Genomic DNA, 22,893 nt, shown 5'->3' with positions numbered 1-22,893 from the left:
CATTCTCCTACCACATCTACTTGGAAACTGTAAGTAATATTTCTCTCTCTTTCTCTCTCCTCACAAAATTGAGAATCATCTCCATTCAAAAGTGGTTGTCAACTTGAGCACAATTCAACTGTGTTGTTAAGATACTTATTTCCGATCCAGAAGAGATTGTAAGTTTAAATCCCATTTTAAGTAATATTTTTCTCTCTAGAATCATCTCTGTTTAAAAGTTTGAATTTTGTTGCGAACTCGAGCATAGTTCAACAGAACTAGTTGTTAAGATACTTATTTCCGACCCACAGATTGCATGTTTAAATCCCACTTTTTTTTTGTTATATCGAAGGAAAAAAAAGTGTGAATTTTGTTGAAGGGTTTTTAATATTATGTGTTAAATGTTCTCTCTCATCCTTTCATTTTTACTCCTAATTAATTTAATAAGGTGTCTAAGTTTCTATCTTATGCTTTTAATCTTATCAAAAAGATCGAGACTACTGTTGTAATTTTTATCTTTTATTTAATTTTCACCGTAGACACCACTAGTTTTAACAAAAAGTAAGGTCAAATTCAGCCAAAAATTCACTAATTCACAAAAAAATAAATAAAGATAAAAGTAAAGAAAAAGGTCGTACACAAAAAATTTAGTATGATTAATACACGAAATCTACTGTTGAATCAACTTCCTAGAACTCACAAATTTTACTTTGGTGTGTAGTAGTCATAGTTCTGAGTGTTAAATGTTCTCTCTCTAAACTATGATTCTCTACAATTAAGTGATTTTTGACATGAATAATTGTGAATTTCACTCGTTTTCTTTTTTCAATCCAATATTACGTAGAGGTGGAAATTCAAACCTACAATCTTTTTTAGGTTTGAAGATGATTTAATTAATAATATTGTTTGTTTTTATATGTCAATTACTGCTGTATACTCGTTTTGTGTGAATATATAATTCTTTTTACTGCAAACAAATGTGAGGGTGAAATTTTGAATTTTAAATTACAAATATTTTAACGGGTGGATCTAATGAATTAGGATAAACAAACTTGCATATGGTTTTTTTAATTATGAGTTATACAAAATTACTGTATAAATCTAGAAAAAAATACAAAAATGAATCTCTTCATTTTCAAATAAAAGATTAGATATAATTAAAATTTTTGGGAAACTATTTTCTAAATAGTTCTCTGTCTTTTTTAAACTATTTCTTAAATTTTGAACGATGACTTCTAAAGTTGTAGAATAATTATATATACAAAAATCATTATATTCATATATATACTGATAATTCTAAAAGATAAAGCAACTTTATTTGTTTTAAAAACCAATTTTGGTACGAAATGACATAAAGAACATAATTTTCGTAGAATGATCAAGAGAAAAAATAAAGAAACATTTATTTTTTTGCCCTTACTAATGGGGGCTGCCTCTTAGAGAGGCACTTATCTCTCTGTCAATATTTGAGTTTTGATTTTAATGAATTAATATTTGAGTTTTGATTTAATGAATTTTTAACTTAGTATGATTTGAATAAATGGTAAGATTTTCATTTGTATGAAAATATAAATATTTTTAAAAAAATTATGCAAATTATTAAAGTTAAAAAGTAGGTATGTTACACTTTTCTTTTCTCTTAAAAAAAGGTTACCAATCTTTGGAGATGTTGGAATGATTTCAATAAAATGTTTGTTTAATAAAGAAAGTTCATTCCAAGCTGTTTTAAACTTTTTTAGATTGTTTAGAACCCTTCAAACTTTGTCCTTTTTGTTTAGAGTTTTGATATACTCTTTCTTTTTAATCCTTAATCAAGATGAGATACTATATTTTTAAAAATTAAAATATGATATAATTTTATGAGTGTATAGTAATCATTTACGAATTTGAATACGAACTCGAAGGGAGTTCAAATCTCTTTATTTGAATCCAATTTTTCTTCGGTTGAGAAAAGGCAGATTCAAACTACTTTAAAGAATATTATTAGTATCTTAATGTTTATGTTGGTCTTTGAATTCAAAATCTTAAAAAATAAAATATTGAATTCGAAATTCATTCTATTCTCCCCTCAAAACTTTAATTTTAATAGTAAAAATTATTTCTCTCTCTCTTTTTTTTCCCTTGATAGTTGTCTCTCTCTTTGAGTGAACATAAAAAAGATAGCATATTTATACTCTCTCTCTCAAACTTAGATCTAGTTAATAGTAAAATGTAGTCCTCTTTTGAGTAAACAAATAAAGATTGTGCATTTGTATATACTCTATATCTCTAAGGAAACTTCAAAAAGATTACATTTCATAGTATATAATACTCACTTGATTCTTTTTAAACAGCATCATAAGCTTTCATATATTTAATTCCATATCTTCCCTCCATATGAACTTGAGCTCTTCAATTTTGAGAAGATGGATCAGATGGGTGGGACAACGAATGGGAGGGTGTCACTAAGAACTGAACTAGCCGAGATAAGAAGAAGCTTGAAAAGTAGCTCATCAGACAATGATAGTAATGACGTTGAAGATGCGTCGCTTTGGGCAGCGATCGAGAGATTGCCGACATTTGAACGAGTGAGATCGTCAGTGTTCGACGACATTAGCAGCAGAGGAGAGGTCAAGGAGAAAGGGAGAAGAGTCGTGGACGTTACTAAGCTTGATGATCAAGAGCGTCATCTCTTCGTTCACAAACTCATCAAGCATGTTGAGAGTGACAATCTCAAGCTCTTAAGAAAAGTTAGAGAGAGAATTGACAGGTAATCTCATTTTCTCTCTTTGATCGTCATGATATGATGTTGTGTGGTCCCTTGTTCTAACCCCTCAAATAATTTCTTCTATCTATAAATTTGATTTTTCTATTTATATTTTGAGCTTTGTGTAAAAAAATAAAATAATTAAGTTTTTGAAATTTAGATTATATAATTTTATTTAGTCAATATATTATTGACCCAACTTAATGGGACATGTCTAATAAATTGATTTGAGTTTTGTTGGTAGAGAAAACATATTTTAGTAATTAATAGTAGTAGAATTAAATATATTCAAATTTCAAGGAAAAAATCTAAAAAATTTAGAGTATTGGGAATTAAATTTATAATGTTTAATCGTTAATGAAGGTAATTATTGTAGGGTTGGTGTGACATTTCCGAGTGTGGAAGTGAAGTATAAAAATGTGCATATTGAGGCTGAGTGCGAGGTTGTTCATGGGAAAGCCATTCCAACACTTTGGAATTCTCTTCGAACCAAGCTTTATGTGAGTTATTTTTTTGGGTTAAATTATACCATTATTAACCAAACTTTGGTGATTATGTTTATTTAATCTATAGACCTTTTTTTTTTTTTTAATTTCTTGGAATTGATGTTGTGTGGCTTACATGTGGATATCCTTAAAATCGGGGATTGTTTACTAGATTGAGCAACATAGTGACCAACCTTCCAGGCTCAAGACTCTTGCCACTGTGCTGTCTCCCAGGGACTAGTCTATATACTTTAAAAGATAAATTTCAATTTTGAATCTAACAAGTTTCTATTAATAATTTAGTTAAATGCTCATGTATGACGCCCCGATTGAACTAAAGAGTGATGGTTTGACACATCATGGTACAAGGAAGAGTAGACTAGCTAGACTAGCGGTAGAATATTTTTTTCAACTGATTTTTTGTTGTTTCATATCTATGACCTTATGTTATTTATATACTTTTATTTCCTTGTGTTACGTTGTGTCAAATCATCACTCCTTAATGTTATGCGGATGACAATGTTAATATTTAACTAATAATTTCAATTACCTAGACTTATTAGAATAAAAATTAAAAGTCAATAGACCGATTGAATTTGTTTAATGTTCATAGACTAAATAGACATATCATGAAATAATAATAATAATTAACTAAATAGCTATCAAATTTTTAACTGCGGTTAACCCCCTCAATGTTTGGTTCCTTTATTAATTTGTGGAAACTAGTTTCTCATTTGTTTTTTGCAATTTGTTTATGTTATTTTGTTAGGACATCATCAAATTTTGTGGTGCAAAGTCCCATGAAGCTAAAATTGACATAATTGAGGATGCCAGCGGTGTCATTAAGCCAGGGAGGTACCCTGCATTTAACTATTTTTATTATTTTTTTACTTCCTTTGTGTAATTTCAACATAATTCAAGTAATTATTATTATTTCTAAAATTGATGGTTCTGTCATTAATTTAAATAAAAATTATAAATTAATGTATGACACAATTTTCTCTAAATATTTTATAATTTTTAAAAATTTCAAGTATATCTCTTATTTAATCATGATTATATGTTGTTAATATTTTATGTTGTTGTTGACTTTAAACATCTTTTAATATGCTTGATTTTAGAGCTAGACTCGAGTGTTTGCAGGGTTGGATTTGAAAGTTTATTTCAACTCGATAAAATTAAAATTTTAAAGTTGAAATTAATTTACTCAACTAAAATAGGGAGGTGAGATAAATTAAAAATAAAAATAAAAAGTTTCAGCAATACTTAAAAGCAAGCAATTTGTTTCAGGTTAACTCTGCTTCTTGGGCCTCCAGGATGTGGAAAGACCACACTACTAAAAGCCCTCTCTGGAAATCTTGACAAATCTCTCAAGGTTATTATTGTCTTTTACCTTCTTTGTTTTTATTTTTTATTTTTTTGTATTTTTTCTTCTTGTATTAATATTTTTTTACCAAAAAGATGAGTGGAGAAATTTGTTACAATGGACACAAACTTGAAGAATTTGTCCCACAAAAAACTTCTGCATACATTAGTCAGAACGAACTCCACATTGCTCAGATGACTGTTAGGGAAACTCTCGATTTTTCGACTCGATGTCAAGGCATCGGAAGCCGAGCAGGTGAGCTTCCTAAATTTTTGTTACTATGTCTAAGAATCGATAATGTTCATGCTTCTTGCTTTCTCGTTCTTTTATTAAATGTTTTTTGAATTAAAACAAAAGGTTAAGTTACACGTTTTCTTGTTTGAGCGTGTGTTTAATTTTTCAATTTAAGCTTTTATTGTTTATAAGTTTCCAATTTGATCGCCAATCATAATACTCTTTGTGTCTATAAATGTTAGAAATTTATTGTTAAAACTCTTATAACCAAGAAATAGGCACCAAGAATGTTACCAAATAGTCCACTAAACTTCAGTAATAATGCCCGAGGTCGAAAATTAATAACATTTTTGTGGTGGTTTTGCTCTCACAACAAAGATTTGATGAAGGAAATTATTAAAAGAGAGAAGGAACAAGGGATTATTCCGGACTCTGATGTTGATACTTACATGAAGGTAACTAAATACCTCTTTGTTTGATGTATTAGTGATGCAAAAATCGTTCACATCTTCGGTGAAAACCGTATATACTTTTCTTTTAAACAGGCCATTTCAGTTCAAGGATTAAAACGAAACCTTCATACGGATTATATACTCAAGGTCAATTCTCTTTGTGCCAAATCCGACTTCATTATTTTACACTAAACTTAGTTTGATCAATTGGTTGATTATAATTTTAAAAAGTTTTTAGGTTCGTTAGATTGAATGTTGAAACTTTAGTAAGTCGTGAAATTAGTACTCTTTTCGATAAAATATCTAAAATTTAGTGATAAAAATGTCTAAACTCGCACTAGATCACGGGCACAAAATCAAATAGCGCCAACAATAGGTTTAAATCAAGTGATGATAAAAATTTGACATACTATCAACAATCGTAAAAATAACTTCCCTACTGTAAGATTTTCTTTTTTTTTTTCTTTGAGTTCAACGATATTTAAAAGTGAGGATTCGAACTTCCAACCTCAAGATAAAGAGTAGGTGTCAATTACCGCTGAGCTATATTCCGCCACAAAATTTCTACACCTAACTACAATGCTCAAAGGAAAAAAAAAGCCACATCAATTAATAATGGTTCTAAATTAATTTCACCCTAGTTTAAAAGATCAAAACATGAGTTCTTAAAATCTTTATTATTTTAATTTGATTAGGATTTCAAGAAATTTTCTATTTTTAATTTTAATAAAAGTAATAGAATAAATAAAGTATAAATAAACTACGTTAAAAAAATTTGCCTAAATTTTATTCTCATAATTAACTGAAAAAAAAGTTTACAAGTTGTTTGTATTTCAGATTCTTGGACTTGATATTTGTGCTGAAACTCTAACTGGAGATGCCATGAGAAGAGGTATTTCAGGTGGTCAAAAGAAAAGATTAACCATAGGTAATGTTGGAAATCATGTTAAAAAATAATTCACGGATCTATTTGACACTTTATAAAGTTAGACTTATTAGATACAATGTATCAAACACGTCCAAAATTTGATGCAGCTTGTATTTCCAATGTGAGAAATGAAAGAAAGTTGAAATTATATATGCAGGGGAAATGATTGTCGGTCCAAAGAGAGTCTTGTTGATGGATGAAATTACAAATGGATTGGACAGTTCCACTGCTTTTCAAATTGTTTCTTGTCTGCAACATCTAGCTCATTTTACAGATGCTACATTACTTGTTTCTCTTCTTCAGCCAGCTCCCGAAACCTTCGATCTCTTCGATGATCTAATCTTGATGGTGCAAAAGAAGATAATATATCACGGTCCTCGCGATCAAGTTCTTCAGTTCTTCGAGAATTGCGGGTTCAAGTGCCCCGAAAGGAAAAATGTCGCAGATTTTCTTCAAGAGGTCGTCTCGAAAAAAGACCAGCCACAGTATTGGTATCGACACGACGAAGCTCGCTACACATATGTCTCGAACAATACATTTTGTAGGATGTTCAAGTCATCGAGTTTAGGAAGGAAGCTCGATGAGGAGGTCTCGCAACCTTATGACGACAAAACCAAAAGCAAGAGAAATGTAAGTTCTTCTTTGGGTGTAGACAGTGTTTCTAAATGGCAAGTGTTCAAAGCTTGTGCATCGAGAGAATTCCTCCTCATGAAAAGAAACTCATTTGTCTACGTGTTCAAAACTAGTCAGGTTAGTGCTTTTAATTCTACTTAATTGTGAAAATTTTGAATAGTACTTTTCAACCCACCTTCGATTTTTTTTCTTCTCGTTTTCTCGAGCAGCTCTTCTTCCTGGCTTCGATCGCAATGACGGTTTTTTTGAGAAGTCAAATGAAAGTTGATCTTCAACATGCTAACTACTACATGGGAGCCCTGTTTTATGGACTCATAATGTTGGTTTTTAATGCGGTTCCAGAATTGGCATTGACAGTTCAAAGACTAGAAGTTTTCTATAAACAAAAAGAGTTGAAGTTTTACCCAGCATGGGCTTATGCAATTCCAGCTGCCATTTTGAAGATCCCTTTTTCACTTGTTCAAGCATTAGTATGGACATCTCTTACTTATTATGTCATTGGTTATACCCCTGAATTCAGCAGGTTTGTTTCACTCCTTCAAATTCATCTTTTGTTTAATAACGTTCAAGACGTTCCTATTTCTTGTTCGTGTCGGTTACTTTTGGTTTTTAAGGGAAAAAAATGATGGACTATTCTAGTTCCCTCGAAAGTTGCAAATTCAAAATCCACGCCTTCTTTTAATTAAAGTTTTGAAAATACTCCAGCTTTTATTTCTCTTAAATTTTAATTTTTATTTGAAATTTAACTTTTAAAAATAAAATGATATTTTTAGAAACAAGAAAACACGTTTTTTTTTTTTATAATTTTGAGTATGTTTGTTAAATAAAAATAAAATAGGTGATAGAAAGGAAAACGTTTAACGCTAATTTTAGATCTAAGGGTAATTTTGAGTATGTTTGAAATTAAAATTAGTATTTTTTTAATACATAATTGAAGGTGGGGATTTGAACTCATAATCTGCAGAGATAGATGTTAAATATGGTTGAACTAGGCCGACGTGTTAGAAATTAAAGTTAGCAATGAAGCAAGAGATCCTAAATTTAGAAAATGAGATCAAAGCCTAAGTTTAAACTTTTAACATTTTTGGTCTAACGTTAATTGAACACTTTTGTTTTTTTAGGTTCTTTCGACATTTTCTTGTTTTATTTGCGGTCAATATATTGTCATTATCGATGTTTCGACTACTAGCTTCGGTGATCCGAAGCATTGATGTTGCTCCCTCAATAAGCAGTTTTACATTATTGCTAATCTTGACATTTGCTGGCTTCATCATCACACATAGTAAGTTTTGTGAATCATTTCTTTGATTTGATTTATATAAATTGGCATAAGGCTCAATAATTGAACTATCAAATATTAATCACAAAGACAAAGATATCTTAGGTTGTCTTGATGCCATGTTAAATTACTACTAAACTCAAAAAGTTAAGAAACAAAATTGCCATATAGTTAATTTTCTTAAAATCTTTTTAAATAAGAGAAATTTATTATTATTATTATTATGATTATCATCTTTTGCAATTTTGCAGCCTCCATGCCAGCTTGGATGGAATGGGGATTTTGGGTTTCTCCTATTAGTTATGGAGAAATTGGCCTTTCCATCAATGAATTTCTTGCTCCAAGATGGCAAAAGGTGTTACCTTTAACATTTTTTTTTCTCTCTGTTCTTTTAATAAATTACAATAAGCCTTCTATGATTTGGATTTAATTTCGAATTTTTTTTAATGTAACAAATTAGAGATATGAGTTTCGAACCTCTAACCTCAAAGAAAGAAGTAGGTGTCAATTATCACTGAATTATGTTCATGTTGGTTGCTTAGTTTCAATTCGGTTGATATGCCTTAAATGTTTTAATTTGATTCCTATAGTTTAATTAAGTTCTTGAGTTTCTTCATCAATTGTACCAAAATTGTATACTAATATATTAAAAGGAAAATTTGAGAATTTTAAAAGATTTAGGAATTAGGAACAAATTGAGAATTATCTAGAAACTCTTTGGTCTATTTAGTCTACTTTCATTTACAACCACCATATATTTCTATTTTTAAGAAACCTAATAATCGATTTCATCTTGAATGTATTAAAAACTATTGTTTAAAAATTTCATGTTGATGTGCTACTTAACACATGAAATTGAACCTTGCCTATCTAAAATCTGGACAAAATTTCATGTCTTCCAACCACATGTTTAAATTGTATGTTACCAGATAAATTTTTTTATACATCAATACGTTAAAATTGAGAATTTTAAGAGACTGAAAGATCAAATTGAGAATTATCTAAAAGATCCATCCTTGTTAGATTTACTTAATACATAACATAACAAGTCTCTCTTTTATGATAAGTTGAATTATAAGTTTAGTCTCTGAATCTTGACCACAACTTTTTCAGTTTTGTATTTAATAGACCTATAAATTGTCGTAAAAAATATATTTAACAGATTTATTAGATACAAAATTAAAAATCTAAATACTTAGATTAATTAGACATTTTTAAAATTCGAACGTGTATCGGAAATAAAATAAAGTTTAATCATTCATAAACTTAGTTTAACGACGATTGATCCTTACCAAAAAAAAACTTTAAAAAATAAATTGAAAATGACAGAGAAAATTATTAAAAATGAAATAACAAAAAGGAAAGTCGAAGACTCGCATTTTGTATGGATGAACAATGGCTTCCCTGCTCGCATTTTTCTGTAGAGGCAAAGCACGAACACGACGATAGGGCATATAATTCTTCAAAGTCGAGGACTCGATTTTCATCAATACTTCTACTGGATTTCACTCGGAGCCCTGTTCGGATTTGCAGTACTCTTCAATGTTGGATTCACATTGGCTCTAACTTTCCTCAACTGTAAGTTTCAATTTTCCATGTTTGAAGTTCTAATTCGAACTTCCTACTGCAAAATACGAACACTTCTCTCACACTCTCGATCTAATCTCAGCTCCTGGATCGTCTCGCGCAATCATCTCATATGAAAAGCTTGGACGAGCGAAGAGCAGTGAGGATTGCAATGGCGGTGCTAATTCTGTGGAACAGCAAGCTGCTTCTCCTAAGGCCGCCATAGAATCGAGCAAAGGTCGTATAATCTGTCCTTGTTTTGAACTCTGCAATTCTTGATTCAGTATTAATGTCTTCAAAGATCCCTAGTCGTGTTGGAAATCCCCTGTTTTTTCGCGAAAACACTGCTACTCTGAGAAACTTCCGAATTACTCTGTTTTTCTGCTATAATAACTTAACCGTCGGAATATTTTGGCTGTTGCTGTGAGTTTGAGATGGAGCAGGAGTATTGTTTTGATCCTTGTTCATGCGTATATTGTTCTGCTTTTCTTCTTGAGTCTTGCCTTGGCCTATTTCCCTCTTGATTGATGCTTTTTTCTTTTGATTTTTACATGGTCCGGTTGCTTCAAAACAACAGGCAGAATAGCGTTGCCTTTTACACCTTTAACAGTAGTGTTTCGAGATTTGCATTACTATGTGGACATGCCAGTGGTAATAGTCTCAAGACTCTTAACTAAATTAGCTTGTCTTTGAGACTGTTTTTGGAATATTTTTTTATTGGTTAAATTATAAATTTGGTCTCTAAACTTTGAGACTTGTGTCCAATAAGTCCTTAAACAATAAAAAGTGTCCAATGTATACTTCTAATAGTAATAGGTCCCTAAACTTTGAAACGTGCCTAATGTGTCTCAACTTTCAACTGTGAATCTAATAGGTCTTTGAATTTTCAATATTATGTCTAATAGATCCTTGATGTATTAGACGCAAAATTGAAAGTTTAGGGACCTATTGGACATTAATTGAAAATTCAAAGACTTTTTTAGACACATTTTAAAGTTTAGGTTCTTATTACGCATTAAATTGAAAGTTTAAGAACTTATTAGACACTTTTTAAAGTTCAGGAATCTATTAGGCATGACCTTCAAGATTCAGGGACCAAACTTGTAATTTAATTTTTTTTCCCTTCTTATTTGGGCTGTAATAAATTTTTTTAAGAATTGTAATCGGTTGAGTTCTACAGTGAGACACGAATTTTTATTTGAATTTTGTTATGGAAAGTAGAAAACTGTTTTGAAAACAGTCTCTCGGACAAGCCCCATTTTCATGGTTAAAGCACAACTAACTTTTTATTTGGATTGTAGGCAATGAGAGAAAGGGGTTTCACCCAGAAGAAACTCCAGCTCCTTTCTGACATTACAGGGGCTTTAAGGCCCGGCATCCTCACAGCATTGATGGGTGTTAGTGGTGCTGGGAAAACAACTCTGCTTGATGTTCTTGCAGGAAGAAAAACAAGCGGATACATTGAAGGAGAAATAAAAATTGGTGGTTTTCCTAAAGTTCAAGAAACATTTGCCAGGATATCTGGTTATTGTGAACAAACTGATATACATTCTTCACAAATAACAGTGGAAGAATCTTTGATCTTCTCTGCCTGGCTCCGCTTGGCATCTAACATCGACTCAAAAACAAAAGAAGTATGGTCTTCTCTTACCCTCTTAAGATAAAACTGAAATGATTACTAGTTATTTATCACTAAGTATGGTTTTTTTCCCTCTTTAGCTAGTTATTAGTTATAACACTGAGGATAATTTGTTTATGATATTGATTCTAGTTCCTTGTTTCATAGCAATTTGTCAATGAAGTCCTTGAGACCATTGAACTTGATAGCATAAAGGATTCCTTAGTTGGCATACCTGGTGTCAGTGGTCTATCAACCGAGCAGCGTAAACGATTAACCATAGCTGTGGAGCTTGTTTCCAACCCCTCCATCATCTTTATGGATGAGCCGACCACTGGTTTGGATGCAAGAGCAGCTGCAATTGTCATGCGAGCGGTCAAGAATGTGGTTGATACTGGAAGAACAATAGTTTGTACTATCCACCAGCCGAGTATCGACATCTTTGAATCATTTGATGAGGTAAAAGCTTCCTGCTGCTGCAATGCTCTGTTCTGACATTGAGGGATTTGTTGAAATTAAAGACAACTTTAAACGAAATCGATAAGCATTAGTTGTTTAGCTCATGTTGACGAGACAGCAGGAAAATATTTGATTTGATATTTCCCCTTTCAATCTTCTTTAACAATATTAAGGGTTATTTTGGAGGCTGTTTTCAAAACTACCATCACATGTCCATAAACTTTTAAAAGTAGTATTCAAGAGAGAATAACTTCTAAAAAATATACTTATCCATACATGCTTACATTAAATTTGTGTTATCAAAGCATAAAACTGTTTTTGAACGTTGACTTAATTTAGGCTGATTTCCTTTTCTATGTAGTTGATTCTTCTTAAAACTGGTGGTCATGTGATCTACTATGGACCACTGGGACGACATTCAAGTAAGGTCATAGAATTTTTTGAGGTCAGTCTACTCTACGACTAGCATTAACTAGCAATGCTGCTTGTGACTATATATTCCATCTTTTTTTCTAAGCATTTCATTTTCATTTACACACAGCAAGTTCCTGGGGTTTCAATGATTAGAGAAAACCACAATCCTGCAACTTGGATGTTAGAGGTCACCTCTTCAGCTGCAGAAGCTAAACTTGGCATAGATTTTGCTCAAGTGTATAAGAACTCTGCTCTGTATAAGTGAGTTAAGCTCTACAATTATTTATTTCATTCAAATCCAAGTGCATAAGTTAGGATCTCCATTTGTGTTTGCTTTTAATCTTCAGCGAGCTAATAAGAAGCTAATTTGTTATGTACTGAGTATAAGAGTTAGAAACAAAAACATAAAACAAGCTTTTTCAACTACTATTGTTTTGCAGGAATAACAAAGAAATTGTGAAGCAGTTGAGTACTCCACCTCCTGGTTCGAGAGATTTGCATTTTTCAAATGTCTTTGCGCAAAGTTTTGCAGGACAGTTCAAGGCTTGCCTTTGGAAACAGAACTTGTCATATTGGAGGAATCCTTGTTACAACTTAACGCGTATTTTGTATACAATTGCATCATCTTTGGTTTTCGGGACACTATTTTGGAAGCATGGAAAGAAGCTGTAAGTATTTTGTGCATTTGTGCAACGTCTTAACTTTCTGAATGTGAAAGCTTTTGGTGCTATTCCGTTTCAGTTCTCAAAATACAATTAGGAGACTGATAAGCATGTGCAACCTTTTGTCTTTCTTTTTGTATTTATGGTTGAAGAGAAAACCAACAGAACTTATTCAATAACTTTGGTTCGATGTACTCATCCGTAAACTTCATCGGCATCCACAACTGCGCAACAGTCTTTCCTAATGTATCAAGGGAGAGAACTGTCATGTACAGGGAAAGGTTTGCTGGTATGTATTCGTCATGGGCTTATTCACTTGCACAGGTACATATTCATCTTAAGTAGTTCGATCTTCTGGATATTTATCTTTTGAGCTTTTATTTTTATAAAAATCAGCTTAATTACACCATAAAAGCAAAAGACTAAAAGCAAGGCCCAAATGAAAAGACAAGCTCAAACGAGAAGGGCAATTACCATATTAAGAATCAACACCAACAAATAATTTTTAGAAACAGAAAAAGAAAAAGAGAAAAAAAAAATTTTCTTAAAATTCATGGCCTCGACTAATCTCACGAGAGGACCATCTGACCCTTCTTTATTTGGTTGTTAAGAAAATTCATAAGTACCATGGTTTGAATTAAATTCATTCTCTCTAAACTCTTTATTATTTTCATTGGTCCCATTGACTACTAGGTCAACCCATATGAGAGAAAAATGTGTGAGGAATCTTCCTGGTTCGTTCAGAAATTCCTGCCCCCTTCCTGGTTCGTCCAGAAATTCCTGCCCCCCCCCCCCCCAAAACAAAGCCCCACCCCTCTTTTAATACGTCAAACACAATCACAGCCTTTCAAGAGGGCTGGAACTCTCCACACTAGACTTGACAACTTGACAAGCAAGACACAAAAGAAAACATGCCCCCAACTAACCTAGGCAACCCAAAGACACATCCCCCTTACAAGGACATCACAAAAGACAAGACTAGGTACATCCTGTCTAGTTGTCAGAGGAGGGGGAATTTCCCCTTTGCCCCTTATTACATAAGTATTCTTAATTGGAGGTCTCACAAAATGTTATCATAGACATTAAAAGAGGGAGGCATTATGTCCCCAAGGGACAACCTAGTTGGCAAGAGTTTGGGATCTCTTGGTCATACTGATTTTGAGATTTCAGGTTCGAACCTTCTGGTGAGCTTAATACCAAAAACCCTTGATGTCTCTAGGGTCTAGGTCTTGGGTCGGGCGCAGGTGCCCTGGGTATAGTGGGGCAAAGTTTCAATTCCCAGTTATCAAAAAGAGGGAGGCATTATTGAAGGGGGCTAAACTTAACACTCACCCAAGAACCCTCGACATTCACAAAGTAGCAAAGAAAGTGGCTTACCACAAAACTCAAATTTACTAAATGTTATACTTCTCTTAATTTCTTGAAGCCAATTTTCTGAGTTCTTGAAATTCTTTACTGTGAAGTACTCTCATAAGTTCAGCTGTTAAACTTCATTCTAACTCTGCAGGTGATTATTGAAGTTCCCTACATATTTGTACAAGCAGCTGCCTTTGTAATTATCACATACCCAATGATTGGATACTACGGATCATCATCCAAAGTATTTTGGTGTTTCTACTCCATGTTCTGTGCACTTCTCTACTTCAATTATCTTGGGATGCTCCTTATCTCCGTCACACCAAACTTTCATATTGCTTCCATTTTGGCCTCTGCCTTCTACAGTACCTTCAATCTCTTCGCGGGCTTTCTCGTTCCGAAACCGGTAAGCCATTTCTGATTGACTTTAGAACCTCCTCTTTGATGTTTGTTTTTTTTTTTAGTAAATTAAGCTCTATTTGATAATCATTTTGTTTTTATCTTTCTGTTATAGAAAAATTAATCTTATAAACACTACTTCTACCTCTATATATGTTACTTTATTTTGTTATATACTTTTTTTAAATGTTATTTTGAATTGAAAAAATTTAAAAGCATACTAATTGCGAGGAAACAACATAATTCTTAAAAATAGAACATTGAAAACAAAATCATTCTCAAATAGAGGCTTAGTTTTTTTCTCACTCTCTGTTTGACTTTGTGACTAAATTCAATACCAACTTTGAGTGAAACTATCAAAATTTCCTCCTTTTGTGCAGCGAATTCCAAGATGGTGGATATGGTTTTATTATATGAGCCCAACATCATGGACTTTGAATTGCTTGCTAACTTCACAATATGGAGACATAAACAAGACATTGATGGTGTTTGGAGAAAGAAGAACAGTTTCTGGTTTCTTGAGAGATTACTTTGGGTTTCACCACAATCAACTTCCTCTTGTGAGACTCATTCTCTTCCTTTTTCCTCTTCTATTTGCTTCTCTTTTTGGACTTTTTATAGGAAGATTGAACTTCCAGAGAAGGTAAAACTGACCAATTTCCTTGCACATTCCTGGGTAGAAAAAGGAAATCATTTATGTTTGGAAACAAAAGGCTAAAAATATAATATAATTTGGTTCGCTATGTTTAGAACAGGTTCCAATTTTGTCTTTACTCTTTTGAAAAGTTTTTCTTTCTGTCTCAATATGTTTTGAGGGTTTTGAAATTCTTTCTTGATTTTCCATCTTCAGTTGATTTTGGATAAGGAGTTTTAAAGATGGAAAAAGTCCAAAAAATAATTTAGTTGTCTTAAATTTAAAGTTTAGTTATTTAAAATCTAGAAAAAGAAAAAGGGGAAATTGCACCAATCACTTATGAACTGTAGTCGAGGAAAATGTTGATGAAAAGTATGGATAAATTTCTAGAAAAACTTGAAAAAATAACAAATTCATAATAAATATTTAAATTAATAAATAAACATTTCACTCTTTTTTTTAGTAAAAAATGATTAGTGTTAATAATATGTTCGTATTAGTGATATTTTTTATGTTTTGCTGATGTTTTTGTGATCCTATAGAAATTTTGATTCAGACTTTTACATATGAAAATGTAAAATTTCCTTGACTATAGTAGTTGTTGTAAATCTATTGTATCCATAAATTTTGTATTGCAAAAATTTATACATGCAAAATTCTTAACTGAGCTATAGGTAGCGTCAAAATTTTACCATTATAAAAACTTGAGGGTTGAATTTTTATAGATGAAAAATGGACCAATATAATTGTAATAAACATCATAGTTTAGAAGCGATAATATAGCTTTTGTTTAAAATTTTTAGATGATTAAGGTATATCATTAAGTTGAGTTGTCGTGGAGATCGTCTTTTTTTAATACAACAAAAAAGGTGAGTGTGAGTATGTGAGTCTTTGACTTTTAGGAAAGAAGTAAAGTTTTGTTTTTATGTGATCATCTACTCGTCATGGCTGATGCCAATTATTTAGATTTACAATCTAAGTGTTTGTGGAAAACGAGGGTCGAGTTAAAGGAGTCTATAACCCTGTGAGTTCTCAAAGCCTTCACCAACATGATGGTGAGTAATATGCATTCGTGGAGTTGGAGTTTTTATTTTTCGTGCATGGACACAAATACAATAATATTCTAATTTTAATCAACTTTGTTAAAGCTGAGCATTTTTTGAAGAATGGCTAATTTAGAGAGTATTAACTTGCAGTGTTTGGTTTTAAAGAAAACATATTAAAAGTATCATTCTTTAATAATAAGTTATATATATATATATATATATATACATACATACATATATATGTACTTAGAAAAAAAAGTTGAATATATATATTTTAGTTCCTAATGTTTAGAGGTGTTTTCAATTTTGTCTTTAATCCTTTAAAAATTTCAATTTTATCTCTAATGTCTTGGTCCCTCGGGGGATGACGTAATGTGGGCCTTGTGATGTCGTCTACAAAGACAACGGATCTCAATTATAGAGATTCATTGTATAAGCCACACGACATCGTTTTCAAGAAATTAAAAAAAAAAAATCTCTTATGTCTTGAATTTTAGTATATTTTTTAGAAAAAATAACTTTATTCTTTTTTCTATGCATGAAGTATTTTGTTATATATATATACACACATATATGTAATCAAACTCGTGAAATATATAGAAATATCGACATAATATTAATATTAATAATTTTTAACTTATTTAAAAATATTAAAATACTTATTTATTAATTTAAATATTTGTTCCGATATTTTTTTTTAATTTTGTAACCTTTCCAAAAATTTTCATCAATATCAATACTTTCATCGACGTTTCCATATAATTCATATCTTGACATTTCCATTCACATTGACATTTAGAACCTTATCGACATGTCAACAAATATTTAATATATTTGCAACCGTAAGTAATTAGTTAAATTATAAATTTAGCCTCTAACCTTTTGATGATTATGTCTATTTAATCCATGAACTTCAAAATATTTCAATTATGTCGTCTTTGAACTTACGTTCATGTCATTAATTAACATCATTACTTAAATGTTGACCTAATGATCCTCGCCCGACTCTTCTCTCTCTCCTCTTTCTCTCTCTAAAAAATTGAGCAAAATACATGTGTGAAAATTTGTTAGAGGTGTATCTACGCACCATGCTTCATGCTAAAGCCATCAACTTCCATAAGCTTTTATCCATGGCTATCTCACATCCCATGCCACTTCTTCTTCTCAAAATAATTCCTTTATTATAGTATTAATTAAAAAAATTATAATATTTCTTAATAAAACTAAACTTGTATACTAATTTTTTTTTCTTTTTCTAATATAATTTTGAAAATGTTTATTAACTCTACAAAATATAACAACAAAAAAACACTATAATTAAGTTAACTTCAATTTTTGTAAAATGAAAAAAAAATAAATCTACATTTGATGATCACCTTGTTTGGAAAACTGTTATCAAACCAATCATGTATTTTTATTATTTTAAAAATACTTTTAGAACTATATGATTTGATGACGTGTAATTTCAAAAGGAGAACAACTTCATTTATTTTAAGAAAACAAGTAATTTATATAAGAATATAATAAATAAATAAATAAATAAAGAAAAAGATATGACATTTATAAAAAGAAAAGTTATTAAATTATACATTTGGCAAACATTCTATTAATTCCTGATTCCACTTAAAACCAATTTCGGTACAAAATAACATGTTCCACAAAAAATAATTAAAAAAAGAAATGTTGTTGTCTTGTTTTTTGAGTTTGTGTATGGTCCATACCATTTAACTAAATCTTATTTTTCTCTTAAAAGATAATTACACTACAAAATAATGCGTCCATACATAATTTACTAAGCATCAACGATTAGAAATAGGGATTAGTACATAGGTAGTCTATTTAAGAATCATAATCGTGTAAAACAAGTGTAAAATTTACACTTAAACAATTCCTAATTAGATGATACCCATAACACAAATTACTAATATATCCATATGATCCATCTCAATATTAAATAATTATTAAAATATAGAATTGGTAAATTGGGAGGTCAAATTCCTTAAAATGTGTTAATGATACTTTCCAAAATTAAAAAATCTCAAAACTCAAAAAAAAAAAAAAGCATCCATTTTCGAAACCCACCCCTTCCTTCTTCCTCGTTTTTCTTTTCTTCCTCCGACCGTCGGTTTTCCTTCCTCCGAACCTCTGTTCCTCTTCTCCGACCATCGTCGTTATCTGCATTCCTCTCCGGCCGGCTCCACTTTTCTTTGTTGCAAGAGCATTTCATTTCGTCGAATCTTATTCTCCGATCGTTTTTGCCTACCTTCGTCTCTGGCCGACGTCTACTTGCTTTCATCTCTAGCCTCCTCTATTTTTCTCAGTCGCCAGAATAGCTCATCTCCAGATTGAAAGATTTGCATTCCATCTGATAACTTTCAATTTCTGATTTCGTTTGAAATATTGTATATGTGAGGATATATAGTATACTGATTAGATTATGATATATCTTATAACTCAACTTGTATAAATCCGGATATATACTGATAGTGATTTACAATTAAGAATCTGGTGGATATATACTGCCTACAATATTATACTAGTGGATATATACCGATAGTGATTTACATCTTGGGTATAAATTATACTGGTGGATGTATATATCGATAGTAATAAAAGTGCTACCTACTTAATTAAAGGATTATGATAATAATTCATGAAATTAAATCTTTTATATTTCAAAAAAACCAAATACTATAATAAATGTAAATGCAATAAATAAGGGTAAAATCAGAATTAAAATAAAATCCTACATGCAGAAATCTAAAAGTGTAAAATTAGAAAATTTTTGGCATTTATGTAAATAAATTTTTAAAACAGCCCTTCGAAGACATTATATTTATCAAAAAGAAAAAAACAATTAGAAATATTTGAGACACAAATCTGAACATAATTTCAACTGATTAAGACATTATATGTTTTCAGATAAACTTAGATGTTCAAATTCTCACTCCCGAGTTAACTAAAAAAAATTTCAGTCTATGAACTTTGAAAAACAATTTTAATTTTTCTATTATTTTACCACCTAAAATTCATCCACCCACTCAATACCTATCTCGATAAATTATGTAGTTTCCTAATGTACATGTCCACACAAGCACTCCAATAGGCATGCATATTCGAAATCAAGTTATTTAATTATATGAAATAATTAATGACAAAAATAATGGAGAATTTTTTTTTTGGTTTGAGGATCAAAATACACATTTTATAAGTTTAAGAACCAATATAAAATAATTAAAAAAATTAAGGGACTAAAATGAAATTTAACCATCCTCAAAGGAGATGAGAGAATTCAATTTGGAAAGTCATATCTTTGGCTTGGTCCAAAAGTTACCCAAAGACTCTTAATTTGAGTGGCATGATGCACGTTGATGATCGAGTGAACATAATATGTCACAATCTCAAATAGAAATATCCAAAAATGTTTTTGAAAATTTTTAATTAAATTAATAGATAGGTATTAAATACAAATCTTTATTAATAGTACTTATGTTCACATTAGTATTATTTCTTTTTTTTGGTAATTACATGTTTTATTGATACTTTTCGATATGTCGAGAACATCAACTCGATAACTCGAACTTTTCAAAGACTAGTAGGTATGTGTGGTTTACTTTCTCTACATATTTATTTATTTAGAATATTGTATTACAATTTTAGAATATCAAAAAGGTGGAGATTCAATCAACAATTTATAAACGAGATTTTATTGATTTTTTTTTGTTTTTATAATATTTTAATTAATTAATTAATTTTTTTTGTTTTGAAGATTTTAGATAACATGCAATTGCTTGCTTACATGTTTCGATATATATATATATATATATATATTTTGTTTTTTTTAATTTTATTTTTCTAGTTATAATATTCAAAATACTAATGGAAATATAATATTACATTCTTATATTTTGAAAAAAAAATACTAAATATTTTTAACGATACTAACGGAGTGCTTAACATGGCAGATTAAAGAGGTTGGTGGCATGATGTCTATGTTAAATTAATCAAAATTTATCTTATATACATATATTCATATCAATATTTTTTTTAACCGTGTGTACCATATATGGACTAAAAATCCAAGTATATTTCAAATTTTAAGATCAATGTGTAACTAAATTTATTTACGCATAGTTTCGAGTAACATAGAAGGAACTTTTTTTCATTTATTTTAAAATTTAGTAACGTTACTCTGCTTATTTTTTTTTTCTTTTGAGTACAACATTGTAGGGGTGGAGGTTCGAACTTATGACATTGTGGTCAGAGATAGGCGCCTTAATCATTTGAGCTATGCTAAAGTTTATAATTTTATTAACCAACAAGGTTTCAAGACGGTGCATGCCAGTGTCACAATCGCACATTTTCAAAGCAGCTCGAGCGATTGTGCGGCACTTGCTCTAGCTCAAACGAGCAAGTCAACCGGGAAAAACTGTAAGTTGCGGGCAATTTCGGTCGTGGGTCTAGCCTCCGCTCACGTTTTAGGAGAAAATTGTGTTAGAAAACGTGAGAGAAAAAAACAGTCGAAAACATCTTTAAAACAAGCATTGTAGACATTGGATGCAAGAAAGCTTTGATTGCAAGAAAGTATACAACACTTGGTCGGGGGGAGGTTTGATGACTACTTGGTCCCCCCTAAGGTACATTATAAGGCATTTTTGGTGTGGCAGGTGTAGACGTCCTAAGTGATGAGGAGTCACTCGGTGGCCTACAGGGCCCGTGTGAACTCCGATTGGTTTGAAATTTAGTGTGCTTACATATCTTACTAATACACACCTAGTTCCAAAGCCGCTCGGCCAAATTCCACCTACAACCCCAAAACCCGATATAAGAAAATTACACTAGATAGTTTTAAAGACATGAAAGAAAAGCGAGGGGTGAGGATGGTTTGGACATGCGGCCATGGGTAACACACCCTGGACAAGCATGCCCACAACACCAAGCATACAAAATAAAAAATATATATATATATAACTATGCTTATTTGACAGCACACATATATTGATTACTTTGTATATAAAAATAATGAGATCTGATACTCTTGTTACATATAATGATTTTTATTGATTCAATATAAATTGTTTATTTAATCAACAAAATCCAATTCAAACTTGATCTTTAGAACCCTTACAAGCATGAAACTTTTTGGATGATCCTTGTCCCTTCATTATTTTATTTGATTTTCTCTTTCCTTAAAAGTGAAACTTAAGTATTATTTTACGTAGGAATCAAAATGGTGCATTTATTGAAAGTATATATTAAAAATGTTAAAGCTTAAATTACCATTGATGATGTAATTTATATAGTTTTAGTTTTGCATCTATACTTTTAGAAGTGTTTTGTTATCCATCATTCTCATATTTTGATTATCTACTAATGAGAGCATGGGCCATGTGTATTTTTTGGGCTATCTTGGTTTTTTTATCTCCTTTATTTTAGAGTTTTTTTTCCATTAGATCAAAGGATAGAGACGATGGTAATGAAGATTTTAAAAGTGTAGAGACTAAAATGTGGCAAAATACTAGGACTAAAAATATAATTTAACCAATATAAATATAACATATAAAAGTGTCAACTTGAGTCTAACTTAACTGGTTAAGACACTTGTCTCTGAAAAAAAAGTTGTGAGTTTGAATTCTCACTCTTACTGTGTCATATAACTTTAACCTCTTTAGTCTACAAATGATTCTACAAGTATTATAATAGAAGTTTTTTTTTTTTCTTTTAAATTAAGTATAACATTATAAGCATATATAGAGGTGAAGACTCAAGTTTTTGACCTACGAGAAATTACTAATACTATTATAACCAATTAAGTTGTATATAGTATAACATTACAAATATATGTCTCGGTTGTTAATATTTGAGTGTTTTTTCAATTTTGTTTAAAAATTTTCAATTTAATATCCATTTCAATTTTTTCTTTTTTTTTTGGTGTGACTATTAAAAAAGGTTACATGATGTGGTATGAGTAGGTTAGCATAAATTTAGATTTAGATTTAGATTAGAAAATAGGTTTTGTTGTACTTGGAACAAAAATGAAGAATTGGTTAATCTAAGAGAGAAGGTTTCTATGTTTGCTCATTTTTCTTCTCTCATGTATCTTAATTTCTACTCCAAATTATTCTGCAAAACTTTCTAAGTATCATACCATATATATGTATATATCCTCACAGTCAAATTTTAGTATTCACTGACAAAAAGAATATAATTGAAAAATGTTAGAAATTTTAAGGGGTCAAATTGGACCTTTTTAAAATAAAGATTAAATTGAAAAATACTCGAACATTAATTAACGATGGAAAAATATATATATTTAGCCTCAAATCTACCTCCCTTTTTTATTTAACAACTCATATGTCAACTTGAAAGCATTATCCAATTCAACTTCTACTAAACCCCAAGTTTCAAATCTCCACGTCACTTATTTTTAGGTTAAAATAAGAAAGAAAAAGACGGCCTCCATGTTGAGTATATTATATATATATATTATATATGATCTTGTAATTGAATAAGTGAAAATCTCTTCTCTCTCTCTTAAGAATCGTTGCATATTTTTTATTGAATGATACAAATTTATCTCTCTCTTAGCAAACATCATCTCTCTATTATTTAAACAAAGTATTTCAAAAGATAACAA

General features: G+C 30.7%; 1 protein-coding gene across 2 annotated transcripts; it reads left to right on the top strand.

Annotated features, from left to right (window-relative positions):
• The first annotated feature begins 1 nt into the window (after position 1).
• On the top strand, positions 2-15,330 carry LOC111021539 (pleiotropic drug resistance protein 3). 2 transcript variants are annotated; one of them, XM_022298540.2, is made up of 24 exons: positions 2-158; positions 2,313-2,728; positions 3,102-3,225; positions 3,980-4,065; positions 4,501-4,585; positions 4,672-4,831; positions 5,189-5,265; positions 5,356-5,409; positions 6,100-6,190; positions 6,348-6,940; positions 7,033-7,346; positions 7,945-8,105; positions 8,354-8,457; positions 9,527-9,680; positions 9,772-9,906; positions 10,246-10,319; positions 10,970-11,302; positions 11,455-11,745; positions 12,107-12,190; positions 12,287-12,420; positions 12,600-12,827; positions 12,974-13,145; positions 14,329-14,583; positions 14,957-15,330. In XM_022298540.2, the coding sequence occupies exons 2-24, from the start codon at positions 2,385-2,387 to the stop codon at positions 15,221-15,223; spliced, it is 4,320 nt and encodes a 1,439-aa protein (XP_022154232.1). In that variant the 5' UTR covers positions 2-158; positions 2,313-2,384; the 3' UTR covers positions 15,224-15,330. The 2 variants fall into 2 exon arrangements, with proteins under 2 accessions (XP_022154232.1, XP_022154233.1); XM_022298541.2 differs by lacking the exon at positions 5,356-5,409.
• The last annotated feature ends 7,563 nt before the right edge of the window (positions 15,331-22,893 follow it).

The sequence above is a fragment of the Momordica charantia genome, assembly GCF_013281855.1.
Source record: "Momordica charantia cultivar OHB3-1 chromosome 5 unlocalized genomic scaffold, Mcharantia_2.0 BLBB01000005.1, whole genome shotgun sequence".
Lineage (NCBI taxonomy): Eukaryota > Viridiplantae > Streptophyta > Magnoliopsida > Cucurbitales > Cucurbitaceae > Momordica > Momordica charantia.
The sequence above is the reverse complement of the archived record's forward strand: the minus strand, read 5'-3'. Positions and strand labels throughout refer to the sequence as shown.